The sequence below is a fragment of the Durio zibethinus genome, chromosome 21 (assembly GCF_047325235.1).
Source record: "Durio zibethinus cultivar Kanyao isolate XHJ-2024 chromosome 21, ASM4732523v1, whole genome shotgun sequence".
Taxonomy (NCBI): Eukaryota; Viridiplantae; Streptophyta; class Magnoliopsida; order Malvales; family Malvaceae; genus Durio; species Durio zibethinus.
Genome location: NC_143182.1, coordinates 8,967,273 through 8,991,112, shown reverse-complemented (window position 1 = coordinate 8,991,112; position 23,840 = coordinate 8,967,273). Strand labels below are relative to the sequence as shown.

Sequence of the window (23,840 nt, the reverse complement as noted above, 5' to 3'; positions counted from 1 at the left end):
AATCAATTATTTTTATTACAAATTGTTAATAAATAATTAAAAATATTTTGATTATTTTATTGATCTGACATATATAATATCAAGTTAGTTCGATCACATAATTATTTTATCTTACAAATTTTTTATCTTTTGTTTGTAAATAAAATCATTCAAATATTTATTTAAATAAGTTAACTTTTTTCTTTTTTTTTTTTCAACCTTACTTAACTTATAATTTGGATGTCGTGTAAACACGTAAAACACTTTGTGCTTTTGTTTTTAACCACTCTTTTTTATTTTTTGTGATTTCAAAAATCAAACTTTAAGTTTGGAGTTCGTCCCCAATAGTTTCGTTTAAGAAAACAAATTCATCTTCTGATTTCATTCTCATGAAAAAAAGTTAGTGATAAACGTTTAGAGAAAATAATTTTACAAAGTGAAAGTGAAATTTGGTCAAATTTGAGAATAAAAAAGGGATGTTTTCGTTATTTTTCTAGCAAAAGAGAAGAAACAAAAAAAAAAAAAAGTGAAAGACGGGAATTCCTCATCCGCGTACGAACCCTACTCCACTCCACTTCGAGACCTCCAAAATTGCAATTATAGAGGCAAGCATAAACTGCATTTCACCACAAGGGATCCACAGCTACATAATATTCATTGAGTTTGACCATGAACTAGTCGTCACAATATTGGTTTTATATTAAATGGTCATAATTGGTGGACTCGTACTGCATTAGAGTAAGAAATAAAAATTCCAAAATACCGAACCCATTTTCATTAACTAAATACATTTTCAATGAAAAAATAAAAAAATAAAATTTTAAAAATCAAATGCTACCTTAAAATTTAATGAGAATTCCAAAGTTAATGAGATATTTATAATAGTGTTACGGTGTACGTAACTCTTTATTGCTCACATTTTAACATTACAATTTTAAAAGAAAATAATTAAATTTATTTGTTACCATATAGATTGTGGGAATTGAAAAGAATATAACAGAAAATTTCTAAACAACACAACATTAGGATTTTTTTAATAAAATAATAACATTAATGTTGGAACCACGAGTCTTTGTTCTAATTTTATCTTAACCAAACCAACTGCATTAAGTCTACGGTGATATTTATGAAGTCGAGAAGATAATTTGGAGCTACGGATATTTAAAGTAAAATTATAGGACTAGCTAGTATAATATTTTACAATTTGTAAATGGACCTAATTGGGAGGATTGAGTTCGGACTTGACATTTAAAGGTGTCAACTAGCTTGATCTGATCCATAAAAATCTAGACGGAAGAGAATTAATTAAAAAAATCCTCACAACTTCTGTAGCATAGTGATCTGAAAAGAACAATAGGCATTAACGCAAACAGGAAGTTTTGAAATACCAATCTCAGTTAACCAAACTGCGTTTCTCAAATATCTAGTACCTTTCTAGCCCAGAGAATGTAGTTCAACAAATTGAGGAAGTCAAGAATGTGAAGAAGGATACTGTAAAATAGATCCAATCCGTTGTGATTCAGATCATTTCCTCCGAGTCATTCTTTGCCAAAATGTCCATTGACTGAGTTACCAGCAACGAGCTAATGAAGTACCCCATCTATGTGGATTGTGGAGCACCAAGACAGTGCAATAGTCGTACCTAGAGTTAACATGTCTGATACGCCTAGCAGCGAGTTTATGCACCCCAGCCAGAGAAACAGATAAACATGACATTGTTATTTGCCGCTTCACGCCTCTTAGCCTCAGCTATAGCAGCCGCAGATATAGACCCTGATGCTGGAGCCAGCCCCAATCCAGTCTCCTGAGTGTTTGATACTTGTTCATATTGCCAGGGAGGTCGTTTTTTTAGTCTGAACAAACGTACAAATATTCGTACAAGGGTGACCATTAAGTGAAATACCGATAATGACTGAGTAGGGATATTGAAATTGTTAAAAGTGATCTATTCATGATGTTCCCTGTTGCACATCAATTGGGCTAGGCAGCAGTTCATCGTAATCGTGCTTGCAAATATGGGGAGGAGGCCCAGGAACGTGTTTGTTTCCTCCACCTCAGTTGTGTCAGCATTTGTGTTAAATTAATGTGCAATATGATGACTACTTAGAATTATCGGAGACAGCATGCTTGAAGCTGGTGCGAAAGTGTACATGGATTTTATTCATATCTGCTTTGTGTGAAATACATGGATTTTATTCCTATCTTCTTTTCGTGAAATCACTACTTTATATGGGGGCCCAAAATGTAGCATCTATATGTCTAAACAAGGCCTGTCAAAGATCTACAAATCCTCTTTTCCATCGAATGATTTTGAATGAATTATTGCATCTGATAGTGAGACTTTCCCATTTCATGGCAGAAGCGAGCACCTTGATACCCCAGACCCTCCCAAAAAAGTTCAGAAACAAAATTAGAGCTATTAGGCCTTTGCTTTATCATCCCAATACCAACAAAACTAAAATGCTTGATGCATTAGTGAAAAATTTTGTCATCAAATTTTATTACAAACTTCATTTTTTACCTTGAAAATTCTTGTCAGTGGACTTCCGCCGGGGCATTTGTACCTATAAATTGGAAACCCCATTGAAAAAATGCGGAGTGCTATGCTTAATGTCACCACAGAAATCTTATAACTCCAATTCCAACCTAAGTTATCCTAATCATAGAAGTAGAGGCAATGAGGCCAGCGAGATATAGTGAAAAGAAGAACCAATTGACGAGGGAAGAGATTAGACGCTGGTTGCCATGGTCAAGCTGATCGGAACCATGAGCTGGTAAGGCAGCCTTAACGCCACCAGCTGGTTTTTTTTTTTTCTGTTAATGCCATAAGTGATCTTTAAATTATAATAAAGTGTTTAATATGTTATTTAAATTTTTAAAAATTAATTTGATATCTAAATTATGAATATGTTAATTAATCAGTACTTAAAAGTCATATTTAATGTACAAAATAATAAATAAAATAAAATAATAATTATCTTATATTATATTTAATTTGTATCTAAAAAAAATCATAAGATTATAAGGAAGATTTATCATCTTCGTATAGAATGATTAATTCTCCTAATATAGAAAAAATTATTTTTAATGTATAAGATTGAACATATATGTTATATTATATCATTAAAAATTATATCAATAATTTAAATTATATAAACTTTGAATAAGGATGATTTTAAACAATAAATAAATTATTCTAACATAATTTTTATATATATCAAATACAAGATATGATGACATTATTTTATCTAATCTCATTCATAATGTCATCTTATATTATTTTATCATAATCTTATATACCAAACATATCCAAAAAGTTATTTTTTTGTTTAAGTGTTATAATTTGAAGTTAATCATATTAAAAATAAGTATCGTACAAATTAATAAATTTATAATTCAAATATTACATTAAAAATTTTTAAATTTTAAATATCACATTAAATATTTTATTATTATTTAAAAAACAATCATGATATTAATCTTTTTAAATTGAATTTTCTGTATCATCTCATTTCACAAAAGAAGAAAGGTACAATCACTCCAATTTCCCTTTTTTTTTTTCCTTTTTCCTTTTTCCTTTAGCACTTTCCTTTTCTTCTTTATTTTGTTATTTTTTTTACTTTTCTTTTCAAATTTTGAACCCCTTTATACAAAGATAACAACTTTATTTCCAAAAAAGATTAAAAAAAAAAAGACTTGTAAAATTAAAACATATATCTACAGATTGATTAAAACGTAAATAAATTTGAATGGAAACAGGTAGAATTTGAAGGAATTGAAATTTGGTCCATGACTGATGGAATTTTAACTTCGCTCACTACTCTGGCAGAAAGTATTTTCACATACTCTATCTCGTAGTGGATGCCGTGTAGTTTTCCCTAATTTATTTTGTATAATATATACCATCTATGTCAGCAAATAGTCATTTATAAACACTTTTTTTTTTTTCTAACAAATCTTTTTTTGATAAAAAAAAAACTTTTGTTGGAAAAAAAAAAGTTTGGACAAGCATATTTACTAAAGAAACTACTAAAATTGAATCCTTTTTAGTCCTGCTAGATTGCTAACTGTCCTATTTGATGTTTTTTATTTTTATTTTTTAAAGATTAGAATTTGATCACAAATTATTGGTGTTTTGAAAAACAAAATTCAACGAGATGGGAAAGCTATAAGAGAAAATATAAGTTAAGGAGCAACTAAATTCTTAAAAAATGTATTTTTTATAAAATTGAATAAAAAAATAAATACATTTAATTTAATTTAATTTTAATTTTAAATTGAATTAAGGTAATTTGACACATTAATTATGCACTAGACAACGTTTTGGTTTCCTTTAAAAGAATTGTATATGTTGATATCACCATATATTATTACAAATTTTTTAATTTAGTACAAATATATTTATAAATATATTATAAACTTGTATATAATAATATTGCTAATAATTTACAAAATAAATATGCAATGCCTTAAAAAACCAAATAAAGAAGTTTAAAAGTATAAAAAAAATATTATTAATTTATCATGATATTTTTAAACACTTAATCTGACTATATATTATTTTAAATGAGTATTTTTTATATAAATATTAAGATAAAAAAAGAGATGAAAAAAATAACATTGACTTTATAATTATTAAAATTTAGCGAGGATGCATGATTACTTTCTTAAAGTAAATTAAAATATTTATAAATTTTGGTTTTAAAAAATAAAATATAAAAAAAAACAAATTAGTAAAAAATAGAAAAATAAAACTTTTTAACGTTATTTTATCAATTAATTTTATTTTTATTACATTAAAAATAATCAAATAATAAATAATAAATTAAAAATGATAAATATATTTTATACTCACATACTAATCAAAATAAATTAATCTATCGAAATCTATAAAAACTAACCAAAATCAATAAAAACAATTAGTATTATCTAATATTAAATTTGATACAAAAAATTATAATTAAATATATTATATTTTGATACAACTGTAATATTTTGATTGATACAATCGATATCGAAATGAAATTAACAATATTAATCGAAACACATTAAATAAAATATAATAATAAACTAAATAATGACATGTGATTTTATTTTTCCTTTTGTAAGAATAAGATATTAAATAAGTTTTTTTAAAAACCCAATGAAAAATTGGGCTGGGCTTCTAAATGAAAACAGTAAACTCTCCTTTGTAAACCGAACACCATTTCACCACTCTTCCCCACATATAAAATAATTCCGCTTAAACCCTAGCTCCCTCTATCTTCTTCATTTTACCTCGATCCGCGGCGCGGCGTTTTCATCAGGTAACTTCTCTATCTCTGTAGCTACTGATTTTTTATTTGATTTGGTAAATTGGAGTTCATTTCTTGTCCGAATCTTAAACTTGTTTGTCTGACATGGTCGGGCTTTGGTTGGTTTTTGTTATTAGGAAGAAATGGCAGTCCCTTTGCTGTCCAAGAAGATTGTGAAGAAGCGTGTCAAGAAGTTCAAAAGGCCCCAAAGTGACCGCAAGATATCCGTCAAGGTTTTGTCTTTTTTCAAACAAACATTCCCTTTAGTCTGTCTTACTTTTTAGTAACCATTTATCCAAAGATAATAGTCGTAATTGGTTTTACTTGAGTTCATATTATCTTGTTCGTGAAATCTTAGCAGGTGGGTTTCCCTATCTGAATAAGTTGTTTTTCTTTTCTTAAGGTGCTCTAGTGAACTATGGTTAGAAAGATTAACTTCTTACTAGTTTTGTGATTTGAGAGTTAGCTATGAAGTATTCGTGTTGGAATACTAGAATTTATTACTGGGGATGCTAATGGGATTCCATTGTGTTTGTTTTCCTGCTAGTTTAGTTGGGATTTTGATAGGTAGAAGCCTAAAAGTCCCGTAAAGGTCTTTTTTCATTTGGTGATGGTGGTAACTTGGAGATACCCTACTAATTTATAGCTGTTTTAATCTTTTCTGCCTTAAGAGGATTATTTTGTGAAGAATTTTTTAAGTTGATGGATAACTGGACTTGCAATCTCTAAGGTTACCTGTTTTACTGGGTGGGTTTGAGTGATAGAATGTTAACAGAATGAGTATGCTTTTTTGCTAGAATGTCTCATTCTCTAGGTGATTTAAGAGTCTTGCATCCTTCTTGGAGTGGTTTTTTTGGATGATCACTGTGCACTGTTTTGATCACGAGTATTAGGTGTGGTTCCTTTATGTGTGCATGCGAATTCTGTAATGGCAATTTCTGAATCAGAACATTTGTTCCTCATCATATGGGTGTTGGAAATGGTATATGTATAGAAGCAGTGTCATTCATCTTTTTTATGTACTTTTTTCACACCCTATGAGCCTAGCATCATACAATATTTTTTATTAACCAGGAATGTGTTTTGGATCTGATGTTTGAGCAATTTGTCACATTGTATCATGTTTTCCGATGCAAGTGGTATTCTGTTCACTATCCGTTATTTATGCCCCTTTGGGAGTTCTTGATCTTAGTTTATTATCTTTATGAACAAGAAAGTGAAACGTACCCAGAATTACTTGGTGAAGCTTACAGAAGTGATAGAAATCATTTTGTCTAGTGTTATACAAAGACTTATGCAGAGTAAACTGTTTGAGTACATTCTTATGCAACATCCATATGAGCTCTGGAATATTTCTCGTCTGTAATTTTTGAGTTGTAACTTGGATGCTTGGTTGTGCTATTTGCTTCAGTGTAGTGCTGAAACTAAGCTCTTTATTTCTTTCATGCTTATATCCTATTAAGATGTCATGCTTCTGCTTGTATGTCCTGTGGTCTTGAAATATGGTTTTGACAAATTTTCATGCATCTTGGCTAGTTGATGTCTCATTTAGGTAAAACACATACACACACACACACACACACTCTGTCTCTCCTGCAATATTGTTAACAGGTTGTTTGCATATTGTCAGACAAACTGGCGAAGGCCTAAGGGTATTGACTCCCGTGTCAGGAGGAAGTTCAAGGGGTGCACTCTGATGCCAAATATTGGTTATGGCTCAGACAAGAAGACTCGCCACTATCTTCCAAATGGGTTCAAGAAATTTGTTGTGCATAATGTCCAAGAGCTGGAGCTTCTTATGATGCACAATAGGTATAACATATGATTACCCCCTTCTTTCCTCATTTTTGTTGATCAATATTTTCTTGCTTGTTGCTGATTGTTGATGCATTCTCAGGACATACTGTGCTGAGATAGCCCATGATGTTTCAACAAAGAAGAGAAAGGAAATTGTTGAGCGAGCAGCACAGTTGGATGTTGTTGTCACCAATAAATTGGCCAGGTTGCGCAGCCAGGAAGATGAGTGAAGATTGCTCCTTGAAAGTTGATTTTGCTTTTTGGTATAATATTTTATCATGTTGGAAGTTTCAGCTCTTTTGATCAAATGCTTTTTAAGTATTATTTGAGTGGAATAGTATTTTTCTTTTTGGTTGCTTTTGAATCTAAACCCTTTTATCTAATTTAAAGTCTTATAAGTAATCTTTTGAGGGTTTTTCTCTTTTGACAATGTCTTGGTTTATGATGCCGGGTGCATTTATGACTTAATGGAAACACCATACAAGGAATGTCATCATTCCATCTTATTTCTTTGAAGGAGGTGTGATTGGGTGGCTTGGCCTATGTTCTTAATAGAAAATTCTTTTGCCTTTTTGCATGCATTACAATGCTATCTGGATTTTATGAGCCAGTTTCTTTAGATTATTTTGAGTTTTGAAGCATCTTTTCCTGCCCTTGTACTAAATTCCGAAACAGGAGAGATTCCAAAGAGAGTTTTTGGGTTAAGACTTTTTGTAGGAAAGGGGGGTAAGGAGAGCGTTAGACTTTTCTCTATGCACCAGGGAGGGGCATCGTGGGAAGTGGGAATTGACAGACTTGAGATCCTTTCGCTTGGTACTCTTTCCTTTATTCCGTGTATCATCAAAAAATAGGTTCTTCCTCGTGGTAATGTTGGAGCGAGCGATTATCACAAATCAGTTAAATATGCATGTTCCTTTATTATTCCTCATATTAAGTTGCCTTTTATAGTCTTCACTGAGAATTGCGGCTTTTCCTTAAAATTTTTCTGCTTTCATTTTCGAAGAAAAAGTTTAAATCGGGTATCCTTTTGAGTTTGGCTTTGGCCCTCTCTTTTTATAGCCTGCGCATGTGGCAAAGAAGAGGCAATTAACTTCCATTCTTCCACATTTGAACACTTTGGTATCAAAGATGCATCTAATTAAATGCCAACCTGAAATCTAAAACAAGAAACCAACAACTCTTGTTATACTTAATTTAGATAGAAAATACGAAATTTAGAAGAAAAAAAAAACTACAGGGCTGAAATTTGTACATTGAAAGTTTAAAGCGTAAAACGAGGGGAGGAGTAGCAACATGCAATGAAGATATTTGATTATTGTGTTCGTGACCGGGGAATCTATTGAGAAAAGTGTCATACAACTTGCTTTTCGTGAATAATTGGGATTAAAACGCCCAACACCCTTGACATGAAGGAGATTAGGTCATAGGGTTGGCCGAGAGAGCCTAGCCACATGCTGATATTTATACAAAGAATTGATTTAGACTAATATTGTGTACCGGAAATTTAAGAAATGATTGCATATTAATGAAAATCATGTGACAATGAAAGTTTGATTTGAGTTGACAGATAAGTAAAGATAAGATATCACATGAATCTACATGTTGGTAGCTTTAAACATCATCATTAATATAATTGTTTATTTAAATGATTTAATTAATTTCAAATTGAATTAATTAATATTGAATTAATCAAATTAATTTTTTTTATTTTCATTTACTATACCAAAATTATTATTTTTAAAATGTTTCTTGTGCTCTCAGAGTAGTTCAGTCATGCCACAAGCCCTTCCAACATGCATGCTCCCAACCTCTGGATGGGCTCACCAGAAACTACTAGGAGAGCCACAAATCATTTAAAATCATCATCAGTTATGCAAGAACCATTGATAAGAAAGCCATGGGTATTGCCGGGAGAGTGATGCAGGTTAGATGGATATGACTGAGATTCTTGCTAAGACATTGAGCTTCCATTTGGTGAGAAACTGACAGTAGATGAAGAGTTGTAGGCAGTATAACTGCCATTTGCAGAAGATGAATCCAAAGTGCAATAGTGCTCACAGGATTTCTGTGTTGCTGGGATGCGCTTTCATCGATGAATAGTTTACATTAGGCAACGTTTTTGTGATTTGTTGAGGGTTGAGGGCTGAGTCGTGTGGTCAGGGAGGAGGCGGCGGCTGAGCCACGAAAATATAAAATGACATGAGGCAAAAAGAAAATAAGGTAAGATTTGGCATGTGTTGCATGAAAATATCAATAGCTCGGGATTCAGTTAATCATTTGGTCAATTTGATTTTTAAATTGAATTAATTAAAAATTCAAATATACCCAAAATTATTTCAGAGATCACTTGATTAATCAAAATATTTTTATTTAATTGACTAATCGAATTTTGAATAACCCAAATCATCAATCATATTATAATAAAATTGTGTGGAGGAAATACCAAAATAGTTAAACCGTTGCATCTGCATTGATGGATGAGATTTTTTTTTCTGTTTACTTTCGACAAAGATGCACAAACAAGAATTTCACCAGATGAACTAACTTTCAAACCAAAAAGAGAGAGAGAGAGAGAGAGAGAGAGAGAGAAAATAAAGTAATAACCTAACAGCAGGACGCTATTTTGATGACAATACAAATTACTAACCGTTGATGATGATGAAGGTACATACGTAGCCAAAACTATTCTTAATCAATGTATAGATTAGGACACAAATTAATTGGTGTACGTATTTCTTCCCCAAATCATTAGCCACTGTGAGGTAAACATAACCGAAACAGTTCTTATTAAATAATACTAATATCAACAAATATTGATATTTTTCTCAACGATTTTGAGTGTCTTAAATCTTTATTAAATTTAAAAATACATATTTAATTAATCCACATGCATATCTACATAATCAAAGTCAGAAAAAGCCATTAGAAGTCGAGGCAATTTTTTTTTTTAGAAAAAATAATAAATGAGTTTTTTATAACCCTCACTGGAAATTTTCAACCTTCTAGAATCTGAGGCTAAATTGCCCCTATGAGTGGTCACTCTTTGAACCAGTCTGGCGTGTGTTTGACTATTGCTGTTGCCTGCCACTAAAACTACTAGGCTTTAAAATCTAATCGCCTTTAACTTTATATAAAATACTTTTTTATAGAGAGAGAGAAGATGAAGAGGTTTGATATTGTTGAAAATAGTTAATCTTTGGATATTTTTAACAAGTATGGGTGACCATGAGTTCACGAGTTTTGTTGTTATTCGTCAAATTCCCAAGCTATTACAAATGGAATGATCGGTCTTTGAAAATCCTTTAATAAAGATTACAAAAGTGACTATATAGGCATGTTCAACGGTTCGATTTCATTCGAGACGAAATTTATGGTTGGTGAGGCAGCCAGAAATGGTGCACTTCTCAATCACAGGATTGGACCCATTTTGCAGCAATCTCTTTTGTTAGCACCTCATCCACTGAGCCCCCAACTTGATTAGTTGTGCTGTGCGACTGCAACAAATATGTACAACACATTCGATGTGGGTAATAATTTCGCCTTGAAAGAGGGAACCGTCGAAATACTAGCACATACCCCCCCTCCACTTTTGCCCTTTGAAGAAAATTATGCCGATGAGGTGCTTTTTTTTATTTAAAAATATTAAATATTAAATTTAATTATTATAATTAAAGTTTTAATATTTTATCAACCGATTTTTAAATTGTTTACATGAAATGCATTTGATACACTATTTGTTGTAAGAAAAAGATCCGATGAGGGTTTTTTTTTTTTAATTAAATAAAATGAAAATCGAATCTTATAAAAAAAAGGTGAAAATTCTTATTCAACTCCAAATTGAATTCCTAGTCTTTTATACGTGTTATCCCAATATTGAATATTTGAATATAATACCTCAAACAGCACCAAATGTTCTCCAATTTCTAGTATGCATGCTCAATATTTCTCTATTCTTTTCAATCTACCTTTCAACCAATCTCCCTTGCATTGTCTTTTTCTTTTTTTAATTTTAATTTACATCAAATAAGATTAAAATTGACAACAGATTTGAATCAGGATAAATTTTTGTTTGTTCCGAATCAATTTTATATTAATCAAACATGAATCCAACCTGATTCAAAATTTTTTTTTCATACTCGAACTTGATCCAATACTATATAAATTATACCCGATTCGACTCATAAATTAATAAAATATTATTTTTAAAATATAAATATTTAAATATATAATTATAAATATATAAATAAAAAATTAAATAATTAATTAAAAAATAATTTTTATATAATATCAGATCGGATCAAATTTACTTAAAATTTGAATTTAACCTAATCCAAAACTTAAATTTCTTTTTTAAATCAATTTTATAAAATCAAATTAAATTAAAATCTATCGAAGATGAATTGAATTATTGACTCTAAATAGGGCAGCTCCCTTTAATTTTTCAGCTCTATACGAAATTAGCAAGTCTCATAAATGCATTTATTCTACTTTTACAGTCGAATATCATAATTATCATATCCAACGGTTCCCTTATTGCCACCCGTAATAATTGTTTAACAAATGATACTAGTTTTAGTATATGTGAAACAAAAATATTTTTTCTTCTAGTATGTTGGGAGATGATTTTTTTTTTTTTCATTTCGTAAATTTTATCTATTCATTTTAATTTTAGGCTACTAAGAATCCCTTTTCGGTAAAACAAAATGAAAATTTGGAAAAAAATACATATTAAGCATTCTTTTTTTATTTCTTAGATCAATAGATGCCATTCCTCCCAAAATAGCACTTATTTAAAAAACTATTTAATAAGTAATTAAAAAACCTATGGTACTATCTTTTACCTGCTTTGAGCAAAAGATGTGACACATGTCCTAAATATTAAGGTAAATAAAACTACCAACCAATTAACTTACATGATTTTTGTGAGTGTTCTATAATTACGAGTCATTCTACACAAATATATATATATATATATACGCAAAAAGTAAATATTTAATTCATTGCACAGATTTATTTATCTACTTTATAATAAAAAATCAACAAAATAATTAGAATAAGTTAGAAAACAGAAAATGGATTAGCTTCGAAAGAACGATGATTTTGCCCTCTGAGCCGATCGTTTTTGTTTACATTCTCTAAATTATTATTAGTATTAAGACTGTGGTCGGGTTTACCTTTATTCTGCACACCACCTTCACCAGCATTTTCGAATATTCCTTGGACAAACAACTCCACATCAATTTTGTTAATTACTTCCGTTCCCTCTTCCCAAAAATCTTTCTCTGTTTGTACCGGAATATACGGTGGCCGTTCGATTCCGAGAATCAATTCCCAATCAATCCCCTTAAAATAATTGTGTCCCTTGATTCCTTCCAATGATATCCTTTTCTTTGGATCCTTCTCTAATAATTTCCTTATTAAGTTCCTTAAGGACGTCGGTTCCCCCACGAGATCGGGCGATTTCGTTAAAATCCGGTAAAACGTTTCTTTCCTGTTTAATCCCCTAAACGGTGTCGTTCCGTACAGCATTTCGTGAAGAACGATCCCTAGGGACCACCAATCCACCCCGAAATCATGACCTTTCCCTGATATGATTTCAGGCGCCACGTACTCTTCTGTTCCAACGAACGAGTTCGATTTTTCTACTGAGTCTGACTCAGTATGTTCCGAGTTGACGCTCGCTTGAGATGCAGAATCGTCAGGGGAGATTCCCGAGTTGCAGTACCTTTGAAACAGAGAGAATCGCTTTTTCTTAATTGAGTTCGACGGCGTTTGATTGACCGAGTTGGTAGGCGTTGAACTTTTAGGTGATATGGGAGAAAGTTTCGCCGAAAGATCGAAATCGACAAGCATGATATGGCCATTTTCTTGAATCATGATATTTTCAGGCTTCAAATCTCTATAAACAATGCCTAAATTGTGAAGATACTCCAAAGCGAGAACCAATTCTGCTGCATAAAACCTATAAAAAAAACAAATTAATTAAGTTTTGTTTGATTTCCGAGAAACTGTCAGAAATTATCAATCATTATTAAATTTTAAAATGAGACTGAAAAAGGTATTAGTAATTACGTTTTTTACCTTATAAAATCGTCGGAGAACATTTTCTCTGTCTGTTTCCTTCTCAAAGAATTAAGATCACGACCGGGACAATAATCAATGGCATAACCGACGACTTTATCGGTACCTAAAACTCCTCGTAACCTTGGTAAAAGCGGGTGGTTAAAATTCCTCAAGACTTCCTGTTCAAAAGTAACTCTTCTATACTCGTTTCCTTCATTTCCATTGCCACTCTTCACTGTTTTACTACTCTTCTTCTCGATCGAATCTCGTGATATGACTTTCAAAGCTAAAATCTCATCCTTCACTTCATCTCTGGCAAGAAATACCACTCCTTTCGCTCCACGTCCTAGAGCCGTAACTGCTTCAAGGCGATCTAAAGCAAGGGTTGGGACCGAATGCTGTGGATTTCGATTGAGTTCTTCATCGTTGATCATGGCGGAGGTGGACTGGTGACTCGAAGAAAACTGGTTGATTTTATTGTTTGCTCCCTGGTGTTTGGGAAAAATGGAGTTTCATCCGCGTGGAAAGCTTGGTGGCGACAATTTATGAGGGAGAAACGGTTTTCAATTTCTTTTCTTTCTTTTTTTTTTTAAATTTCCTTGCTGTGGAAGGATTCAAAATTCAAAGATGGAGTGAATTTCTGCGAGACTGGATTTGGCCACGTGAGCAATTTCGGCGGTGAGTCATGACGTGGCGTAATCAAATGCATTTTTTTATTGAAATAAAATAAAAAATGAGATGGTGATTTGCGTGATTACGTATGGGTGTTCTGCTTCTAGAAAAACTTGGGTACCAAGGGAATATTGAGGTGCGGGCCAAATTGCCCAAAAGCGGTAGACGTGGCAGCGGGTGGGGCTCTTTCTTCTGCTTCTGCTGCTGCTGGTGAGGCAGCGGGCGACGAAGTTGCCCTGAAGTTGCCTGTTAAAAGTAATATTTTCTTTTTACTACTAGAACTAACTTTTTTAATCATTTTTTAAATGTCAGCGCGTAACACGTTTCTCCTGGGGTTTCAAAGAAGTTACATACTTACGGAGGAAAAACCGACGGGTGAATTTTGGACCGGAAGAAATTAAAATATAATTTCGATTATAATTATACTTTTTATATAATGCACCACAAGTAATTTTCTCAACGTTTTCTTCTGTTTACTTTTTTTACCTAATCAATTTTTTAAGTTTCAACAATATGAATAATAATTACCTAAAAAAATATGAATAATAATATGTTAGTTGTTCTTTTAGAATATATATCCACGGTTAGAGTCACAAATTTATCTTCAATATTTTGAATTTAACTTTTAAAATTTATGATATGAAAAAAAAAAAAATCTCATAATTTGAAGGGTGCGATTTGAATGAACAAAAGGGGTGTAACTTGGATGACTAGGTTTTAGACTTTGAAATATTTTCAATGAAAATATTTTAAAATATATTAATTCAAATATTAACATTTGCAATTGTATTATTTAGGTGAATATTTTTTAACAAAAAATTTAAGTATTGAAATTTATTGAGATAAGCAAATAATTATAATAGAAAATTAATGATATTAAAGATAAAATAAAAATATGAGTGTCATTAGATTTATAAAAATATATAAAATATTACTAATAACATGAAAATAATAAAATTTTGAAAAATGAGTTTTATTAATTAGTATTAAAAATAAAAATTATTTAAAAATTTATAAATGTTGATGTTTGATTCAAAAATAAAAAAATTTACCTCAAGAAGTGTAATTTGAAAAGGGCATTTGAGCCATTTAAAATTATTTTTTTAAAATTCAAATATTTTGATAATTTAAAATTTTATTTTATTCAAATAAGATAATTTTATTTAAAATTTTAAAATCTTTCTCTTTAAAATCTGACTGTCATTCAAGAACCGGGAGGGTGCATTTGAGCCAGCTTGGGCCAACTTCAGCCTGGAACTAGGCCCCATTGGCAAAGTCAATCCATGCCATTAATAAGAAGAAAAGTATACATGATAATTCAGGTGATTCATATGAAAGCTTAATGTTGCATCTAATTAAATACTTTCAGAAATAAATCAATCACCCAAACCAAACATTTTTTTCTTTGACATGAATGGCAAGAGAAGAGACCAAGACAGAACCTTCAAGAAAGTAACCGGCAAGACTTTGTCCAACCACGTGACGGTCCAGGCCAATGCTAGCTGTAGCCTCTTTTCCCACTTGGCTAATTTAATATTGGTGGAGCTACTGCATGTCATCTGGGCCATATCGCAAGGAAGTCTAGTTGCACTAAATTATGAGTCAATGTGAGCATAGCTATTCCCATGGTTTTGCAAGAAGCTTCGATATTGAATTTGAAATCTTCAACTTTGTTTACATTCGATTCATTTCAATGTGGAATTGGGAACCGCAAAGCCCAAAAGCCTTGGGCCTGTAAAGCTCCATCCCAATTCCCAATGGCCATAGGCAACTCAGCAAGCAGTGTTTTCGAGTCCCCTACCTTTTCCCAACGACCGAGAAACCAGGCTTGAAAGTTTTAGCCCATGCCCCAATTAGATATGGTAACGGATGAATTTTTATTCGTTCCGACTTTAATTTGATTTAATATTAAAATATTATTTTTATATTTAAATTCAAAATTATATATTTAAAATAAAATTGATTCGATTATAAATTAATAAAATAATAAATTTTTTAATAAAAATATTTTTAAAATATATATTTAGTTGAATTAAGATAAATTTACATAAAATCTTACCTTAAATTTTTTTAAATACTTTATCCAACCCAAAATTTAATTAATAAAAATCAGTCTTATAAGATTAAATCAAATTAAAATTAAATAAATACGGATTCAATTACCAATCTTAACTCCAATATCCGTCCAAACTGATCTTAATTTTTTTCTATATTCTTATCATTTCAAAAAATTATTAATTGCCATTATATAATATAAAAAAATTGCTAACCGCATAAAATACCATTCTTTAGAAATTTTAAAAAGTTTAAAATCCAAAAATCTGTTGTTTAAAAGACACTTTTTTTGTTCAAAAAGTATTTTTAAATCCTTTGACAATTCAAAAATATTTGTCAATAATTAGTTAAAAATATTAAAATACATAATTACTCTTACATAATTGGAAAATAAAATAAAAATGTTAATTAAATAATGATAAAAATATTTTTTTTATTCAAGTTTTATCAACTTATAAACAAATAAAAAAGAGACCCATATACGCTTGGCATTGCACTTGACTTTTTGGCGCCGCATGTTGATAGTACATTGCTATTTGCATACTGGTACTTCTCTTTGACGTTATAGTTAACTAGGTGTATAACATCTTACGTATAAAATTACATCTTGATTACTTATTCGGTATGCATATTTCCTGTGGTGCAACCTAATTTGCAATTGCGAAGATTAAATAATTATCACCCTTTGATCCAGCTTCTTTTTTTTTTTTTTTGCTAGTTTATATGAAAAGGAAGAAAACTATGAACAAAAAGGAGCCAAGGCGTCCAAGTTCGACTGCATGTTTTATGAATCAAGGCAAGTCTAAAATGTTATTTGAGCTTAGATCACACTATAAAAATGAAAGGAGATTTAAATAAAAATTTAAATTCAAAAATTAGTATTTATTTTAATTTTATAAAACTAAAAAAAAAAAAAAAAACTGCTATAGTTAGTTTTAGCTTCTCAAACTCAAGTCCAACTCAAGCTCCTACTAAAACTAAATCTAAGTTGAAAGTTAAGACTTATCAAGGCATAGTCTATTTTTAAAAAGAAGTCATAATTTAAAAATTAAAAAATTATAGATATTAAAATATAAATTAAAATATATTAAATATTATTTTATAAAATTATTTATATAAATTAATTATACCAAACTTCGAATTTGATATAATAAGTTTTTAAAAAATAAATTTAACTTGAATAAAATTTAAAACAAAATAATCAAATCTAAATAAGTACAAAGACCATACCAACAAACAAAGATCTGGGTTGGTGATGGTCATGTCTTGAGTGAGATAATCCGTTTGTGAAGCTCCAGTGCAACCGTTTCCAGTTTTATTAAAATTTTAAACTTCAAAAGAAAATTATGAGATTGAAATTTTACGATTTAAAATGTCAAATTATACTGTAAATTTTTATATTGATGAAAATTTAAAATTTAATTTATTTATTATAATTTATACAAATTTAACTTTTATAATATTCTAGTTTCATAATTTCAATCCAAACAATAATTCCATCTTATCTTTTTTTTTCCTTCGTTATGTTAACGTGTCGTTAGACCATCATGAGTAGGCATTTTAATTGATTTAAATTTAAATGGTTGCTGACATGAATTAAAAACATACACATGATTATATGCTAAAATTTTTTTTAATTAAATTTAATAACCTAAATTTTTAATTAACTAAAACAATTAAAAAACAAAACTTTTTCAAAAAGAAAAGACAATTGGATTGAAAAGAAACGTAAACAACCCTAACCAAAAACCCCCAAATCAACAATCCCCAAATCTATTAAACTTCTCCAAACACGTACCAAACAGGTTTAATAGTTGAGATATCTCTTTCTTTGTTGGTCTTACTAATTTTGAGGTTGGAATTAGGGTGGTTAACTTTTAGGTGGGTGATATACGAGGATGGTTTCTTCAAATATAGGGTTGGTTGGTAGCTGTGATGCTTCTATTGTTTTTGTACGTTGGAGGGTGCAGATGGATAAGCCCCTTGGAGTTTTTCAATGCCGACAATGAAAAGTCCTCAAGCTTGGTGAAAATAAAAGCTGTTAGTGGAAACCTCAGAAAAAGTTTGGGAAAGTTGGGATTTGGGAATTTCGGGTTCGAGGGCTTTTTATGAAATATTTTTCAAATCTCTATGTTTTTAGGATTTAGATTCTTTTGGCTTTTCGTATTGTTTTTAAGAAATCTAATCATAAAAGATAAAAGAAATTTTCGAAAGGATTTTGGTGACATTCCGATGTCGATATACAGCGACCAGTGAAATGACCGGTTCTCTGGTTGTTTAATGGATTTTAAATTTTTTTGTATAGTTTCTAAGGTTTAAGAAGTTAAATATGAATTATTAATATTTTAAAAATAAATAATTTCTTAAAATGACATATTATATAAACATTTTTTAAATTCAATGAAATAAAATCACGTAATTTTAATCGATAACCACATAAAATAATTAAAATGTGCCTCAGTAAAATTAACAAAAAAATAAAGTTAATGATCTTAAATTATTAAATTAAAATAACATGCAAATTAAATTTATATAACATTATAATAAAAGAATTAAATTAAAATTTTCATACAATACCAGAATATTCGACAATTAATTTAAAAGAAAAAAGAAAAAAAAGAAAAGAAAAGTGATTGGTACAAACTAGAAAGCAGCAGAGACAAAAATCTCACGTGGCTGGGGATACGGATAAGCCAACCCAACAAACCCCGGCGACCTCGATAGTAGACCTCCTTTTCCTCTCCCTTTCTTCTCAGCTCTCTTTCTCCCGTCGAAACACACTTCTTTACATACACTTCTACTAATTAAAGCATAAACAAACAAACAAACAAAAAACGATGCCATAACCAACTTCCAAATGGAGGCTCGGAGGCTTGCCATTCTCTCTTCCCATCTTTGCCCCTCCCGATCTGGCTCCGTTACCGCCCGCTTCTCAGCGGTTTCTGCTTCCGGTTGTTCGTCCGAGAGGCAGTCAGTCCTTGATTCCAACAAGGAAACCTTTCGAAACGACTGCGTCTTCTGTCAAATTATTCGTGGTGAATCCCCTGCTCTTAAGGTGAGAGTTTTAACTCTCTTCTCTTGTTTTTTTCTTCTAGATTTAACTATTTGCAGCTTAATTATCAAGTTTTCTAATTTGATTTTTTATTTATTTTTAATTAAACAGCTATATGAAGATGACATGTGCTTGTGTATATTGGATACCAGACCTTTGAGTCGTGGGTAAGGTATCATCTTTCCTATAATTGTTGCAATAAGATTTGATTATTTACTGTCTTAAACTCAACGTTACTTGCTAAGAAATACCAATATTAATGAAATTATGTTCCCAAAATGCAAAGTAAAGAAGAGCGAAGAGATGATAAATCCTGTTTTCATCCATTTAGTTGAGATTGAAGCTGTAACGTAAAAGTACAATTAGTGGAATTGGTGTTTGCGTATTTGGTAAAATAGTGGCAGTAGTTGGAAATTACAAATTAATGGCAGGTGTAGTTGGGAGAGATAGGTAGATGAGGTTTTCACTTATTAAGAATTCAGCATTTGAGTGCAAATGAATACCGAGAAACCAACTGATGGTTGGCTCAAGTGGTAGAGAAAGTGTGCTTCTATCTTTGTTACCTGGGTTCAAATCTGCTTGGAGGCTGTGAGAAGGTAATTTCTCATGAATTCGTTAGGTCCGGTGTAGATTAACCTGCTTGGACCAGCTCGGAGAGGGGATGTACTAGGCAAAGGACAGAAACCACTTGCCAGTAAATCAAAAAATGAATAGCAAGAAAAAAAATTGTTTAGGCCATGGTCTATAGGATATAGATAGATTGGGGTGCATTTTCCACAAATGTGTGGTTGTTCTGCCGGAGGCAGCTAAGTCGAGTGCTTTTTTCATCGTATAGTTGATTTTGTGAGGTTTCCATGTTGGTCTTAGATACGTCTTAGGCTTGCTAACATAACGGTAATAATCATCAATTTTTAGTATAGATATATTATCACTTCCATGATGATGTTTACATTATGGTTTTTTTTTTTGGTTGAACTAATCTGTTGGGCTACTCATTGCATGGTGCATTTTTTGTTGTTTCCTAGGCACTCTCTTATTATCCCAAAGTCTCATTTTTCTTCCTTGGACACAACTCCACCATCTGTAAGTTTGCTAGATGCTCTTTGTTTGCTATTTTTTTTATGAATTGCACATGTTGTTCTAGCATTTACGAGCACTTTTCAGTATTACTGAACATTTTGCTTAGGAATCTTGATAGGATAAATTTTTTTTATACTTATTGGTGAGCAGATGAAAGTATCAACGTGTATGTGTTGGTTAAAAATCATGCCTGAAGAGACTAAGCAATAACATAATGTCCCATCATTTAACTTCAAGACTGATTTTGCTCCTTGTTATTAGACAGTGGATTCAGTGGTTGTTACACATAGCCTCCAAGTTAAGCTAAGCTGCAATAACTTATAAATGCTAACTGCTAAGATCTAAAACTATTAGTTTGGCTTTTGTGCTAGCTCTATGCAGAAGAAGTGTTTATCATGCATGTGTTTATGTGCACTGCTTTATGTATTTAAACATGCTTCCCTTTATATAAACAATATGGACTAAGTACCATGTTGTGCAAAATTGAGATTGTTTGACAATTTTCTTAGAATAAATCATTTTTAAAGTCTCTTTTTATTTGTCTTTTGAGGAGCATTCAGGTGGTAGCTGCGATGTGTTCAAAAGTGCCTTTTATTGGCAATGCTATCATGAAAGCTACTGATTCTGGTATGTGCTGAAGTGTCTTCGTTGCAGTTATAATGTATACATCTCACTTTTCTTTTAAGTGATTAAACCATGTTATATTAATGTGTCAAATTTGCCATCAATCTTGCTTGAAGATTTATGGCCTTCAAAATGCAATTATTAAACCAATGACACAAAGCTAGATGTCTTATCTTATAGATTTAGAATATCAAAACTAGCAGAAGCCACTAAAAGCAACATCTGGTCTGTATTTGTTTCCTGATCCTCAGTCATTCTTTGTAAAAATTATGTTGGAAGTATGGATGATCAAAATATATAAATTTCACCACTAGATTATTACCCATCTGCAAATAAGTATCTCATTAGTACCCATCTGCAAATAAATATCTTAGTAGTGTTGGTTTTCCCCTATGTTGTTTCTATTACTTACTGCAATCTATTTAACGACAGGAGTTATATGCTTGAAGTTTTGTTTGATGCAACTTTATTCAATCTAGAAAATAACTGACAGGCATTACTTTGTTCAATGAAGCCTTGATCCAATGTTATTTAATTTGACCAATTGAATACTTTTATGCTATTTATTACCCTGTTTAAAGCTCCATTTTCACTTCTTGGAAGCATTATCTATAGAAAACTTTGATACAAACTTTATTGTAATTTAAAAACTACTTCTTTACTCTCTCATTTCAAATAGTTTTCTGAAAGGTAGATTATGCACTTGATATAGGCACCTTCACTAAAATTTCTGTTACTTTTAGAAAAACTAATTTGTCAACAAAGTCACTGTGTTTACTAACTTGCTGGTTTTTGTTAAATTTCTCCTGTAAATGTGCGGATGAAAACATATTTATACTTGTTGCAGTTTATGTAAATGCCATAAATCCTATCATGTAAATCAACTTGGAATTTCGAATTGTGCAGATTCATTCAACTTGTTGGTTAACAATGGTGCAGCTGCAGGTCAAGTTATATTTCATGTAATTTGCTAGTTCTTCATTTCCCTTGCTTTTTCCCTCTTGTGAATGTTTGTGGCTAGGAGCAGGCAGAATGGGTAGTTTATGTTTGGTGGCAACTAACTATGTGATGTTTCTCTAGTTTCCATGTTGTGAATCTAATAGGATTGTCTTTGTTGGACTGAATCTGTCATAGCCTATTGATGGAACTAATTTTGATTTTGTCTAGAAGATTAGTTTAAATATCTATATTGAGTGAGAGCAATTTTAGTGGTTTGTTTATGATATCAAATTTCAGACTCATATTCACATAATCCCTCGTAAAGCGCGTGATTGCTTGTGGACTTCTGAGGTATGCTTCACTTACTTGTTTACTAGTTATCTGGAGTAACCTCTCAGGGGATAAAAATGACCTGTTGGAAGTTTTACAGAGTTTGCACCGGTGTCACCTAAAGTTAGACCAGGAAACATCAAGTCTTGCAAATCGTGTTCGAGAGTTGCTGCTAAACATATCCGGAGAGAGCAAGGATCAAGTGTCGAGTATGTCTTGAAATTTGTGGGATCACCGATCTGTTGTAATTTATATGTGGCACATAACTTTACCTTTACCATACAAGTAGATAGTTCATTCTTTCAAGAATCTCATAGGACCTGCATATTGTTGCTGTACTTATGATGGAAAAATTTTGGACTGCTTGTTCTTTTAAGCAGGGAAAGTTTCAAGCTGCATGATAGAAAAAGAATAAAAGGTGTGTGTTAAATGGTGGCCATCTCTTTGGTCAGTGTTTGCTGGCCATTATCTCATTCTTGCTTGTTCAAGAAACGCAAGAACGACAAAAAATTCCCAATAGCGATCAATGCTTTGATTCTCTGTGTGATGCTGGCTTTGAGTGAACCCCTCGCAGCTTCATACGAAGTTTTCTCGGATTGTTTGGAAGAATCTGTTCACAATCATTTCCGTTATGGAAAGCCTTTCCCTGTAAATCCAACAGGGGTTATGTGTGTGTGTGTGTGTGTCTATATATATATATATATATATATATATATATATATATGGATTGATATATTGAATCTTGAGTTTTTTTGTACTGTAGATGATTGATGATGATGATGGCTATTTTATTTTTATTTTTTATTTTATGCTTGTGTAGTTGTGTATTGTATCTGCTTCATGGTTTGTCTGACCCTTCCCCCTATGATTGTCTGATTCAACGAACCTCATCCGTTATTTCCAAATGTAGTTATTAGAAGTAAGAAAGTAAAGCTTATCAAAATGGAATAAGATGCCCTCTTATGATTGTTGTATTCTAATTATAATTTTCTCAGCAAGGATTTTCAAGAAATTAACATTGTTGTTTATGCAATTATACGTATGCACCATGACGTTGTTCCTCATCTGAACAGTCAGGTTTGAAATATAAATCTTATTTCCTTGTTTTTCTTTTGAAAAAAAATAAAGAAAGAGATCATTGCTCACATCATGTATGGTGATTTTTTTTTATTGGAGTATTGGTTTATGGTAAGAGAAAAATATTTATAGTAATAGAAAACAGAAATATAAAAATAAATTAATGCATCAATTAATTACGAAGTAAATACCTCCAACCAATGCGTATTTGTTATCAATTTGATTCTAAAAATAAAAGTACTCTTAAAAAATCTATGAAAAATATTATTCGTTCAATCACTTTTTCTTAAATATTTATGGAGATAATATATTAATTGGTTTAAATGTAATATTTCACTTAATGAATTAATTAATTTATTCATAAAATGATAAAGATTTTAATTTTTTTAAAATTTGTCTAAATAATTATATATTTTATAAAAAATATTAATATTAAATATTAATATCATAAATGATTTTTAAATTATAATAAACATATTCAATATGATATTTATACTTAAAATTTTTTTTAATATAATACATGAATTCTAAATTTATTAATTAATATAATATTTAAAAAGTTATTTGTACTCACACTATTTAAAATTAATCATATCATATTAAATAATAAAATTATAATTTAAATATTATATTAAACTTTTTAAAATTTAAATATTATATTAAATATTTTATTATAATTTAAATATTATTCATTTGAAATAACATTAGTGGAAAATAAGATGACTCAAAATTAGATCCTCGTTGTCAAATCAAAATACTCTTCGTAGAAGAAAACAAGGTAAGTGACATGGACCAAAAACAACATTTAATAGGATGGTATAGAGTTTGATCCAATCATATTCAGCCAACATCATAGTAAAAGTTAAAACAGAAACAGT

At 30.7% G+C, this 23,840-nt stretch overlaps 3 protein-coding genes and 1 pseudogene across 9 annotated transcripts; 2 read left to right on the top strand and 2 right to left on the bottom strand.

Moving 5' to 3' along the window:
• Positions 1–918: 918 nt before the first annotated feature.
• On the bottom strand, positions 919–2,230 carry LOC111306463 (protein NRT1/ PTR FAMILY 4.2-like; annotated as a pseudogene).
• A 2,918-nt stretch (positions 2,231–5,148) lies between these two features.
• On the top strand, positions 5,149–7,472 carry LOC111305462 (large ribosomal subunit protein eL32z). The gene is made up of 4 exons (XM_022903031.2): positions 5,149–5,285; positions 5,411–5,506; positions 6,904–7,085; positions 7,171–7,472. Exons 2-4 carry the CDS (start codon positions 5,417–5,419, stop codon positions 7,298–7,300), a joined length of 402 nt encoding a protein of 133 aa, XP_022758766.1. The 5' UTR covers positions 5,149–5,285; positions 5,411–5,416; the 3' UTR covers positions 7,301–7,472.
• LOC149512853 (serine/threonine-protein kinase OXI1-like) lies at positions 7,411–13,729 on the bottom strand. 5 transcript variants are annotated; one of them, XM_089750101.1, is made up of 3 exons: positions 13,152–13,699; positions 12,245–13,032; positions 7,411–8,227 (listed from the first exon to the last, which is right to left on the bottom strand). In XM_089750101.1, exons 1-3 carry the CDS (start codon positions 13,565–13,567, stop codon positions 8,205–8,207), a joined length of 1,227 nt encoding a protein of 408 aa, XP_089606227.1. In that variant the 5' UTR covers positions 13,568–13,699; the 3' UTR covers positions 7,411–8,204. The 5 variants fall into 5 exon arrangements, with proteins under 5 accessions (XP_089606227.1, XP_089606225.1, XP_089606226.1 ...); XM_089750099.1 differs by lacking the exon at positions 7,411–8,227 and adding an exon at positions 9,162–9,244 and having other exon boundaries at positions 13,152–13,700; XM_089750100.1 differs by lacking the exon at positions 7,411–8,227 and adding an exon at positions 10,289–10,664.
• A 3,829-nt stretch (positions 13,730–17,558) lies between these two features.
• On the top strand, positions 17,559–22,324 carry LOC111305460 (adenylylsulfatase HINT3-like). Of its 3 annotated transcripts, XM_022903028.2 has the most exons (8): positions 17,564–18,915; positions 19,024–19,079; positions 19,938–19,995; positions 20,553–20,619; positions 21,523–21,578; positions 21,853–21,906; positions 21,986–22,094; positions 22,266–22,324. In XM_022903028.2, exons 1-8 carry the CDS (start codon positions 18,718–18,720, stop codon positions 22,298–22,300), a joined length of 633 nt encoding a protein of 210 aa, XP_022758763.1. In that variant the 5' UTR covers positions 17,564–18,717; the 3' UTR covers positions 22,301–22,324. The 3 variants fall into 3 exon arrangements, with proteins under 3 accessions (XP_089606625.1, XP_022758763.1, XP_022758764.1); XM_089750499.1 differs by lacking the exon at positions 21,853–21,906 and having other exon boundaries at positions 17,559–18,915; XM_022903029.2 differs by having other exon boundaries at positions 18,343–18,915; positions 21,986–22,324.
• Positions 22,325–23,840: the final 1,516 nt, after the last annotated feature.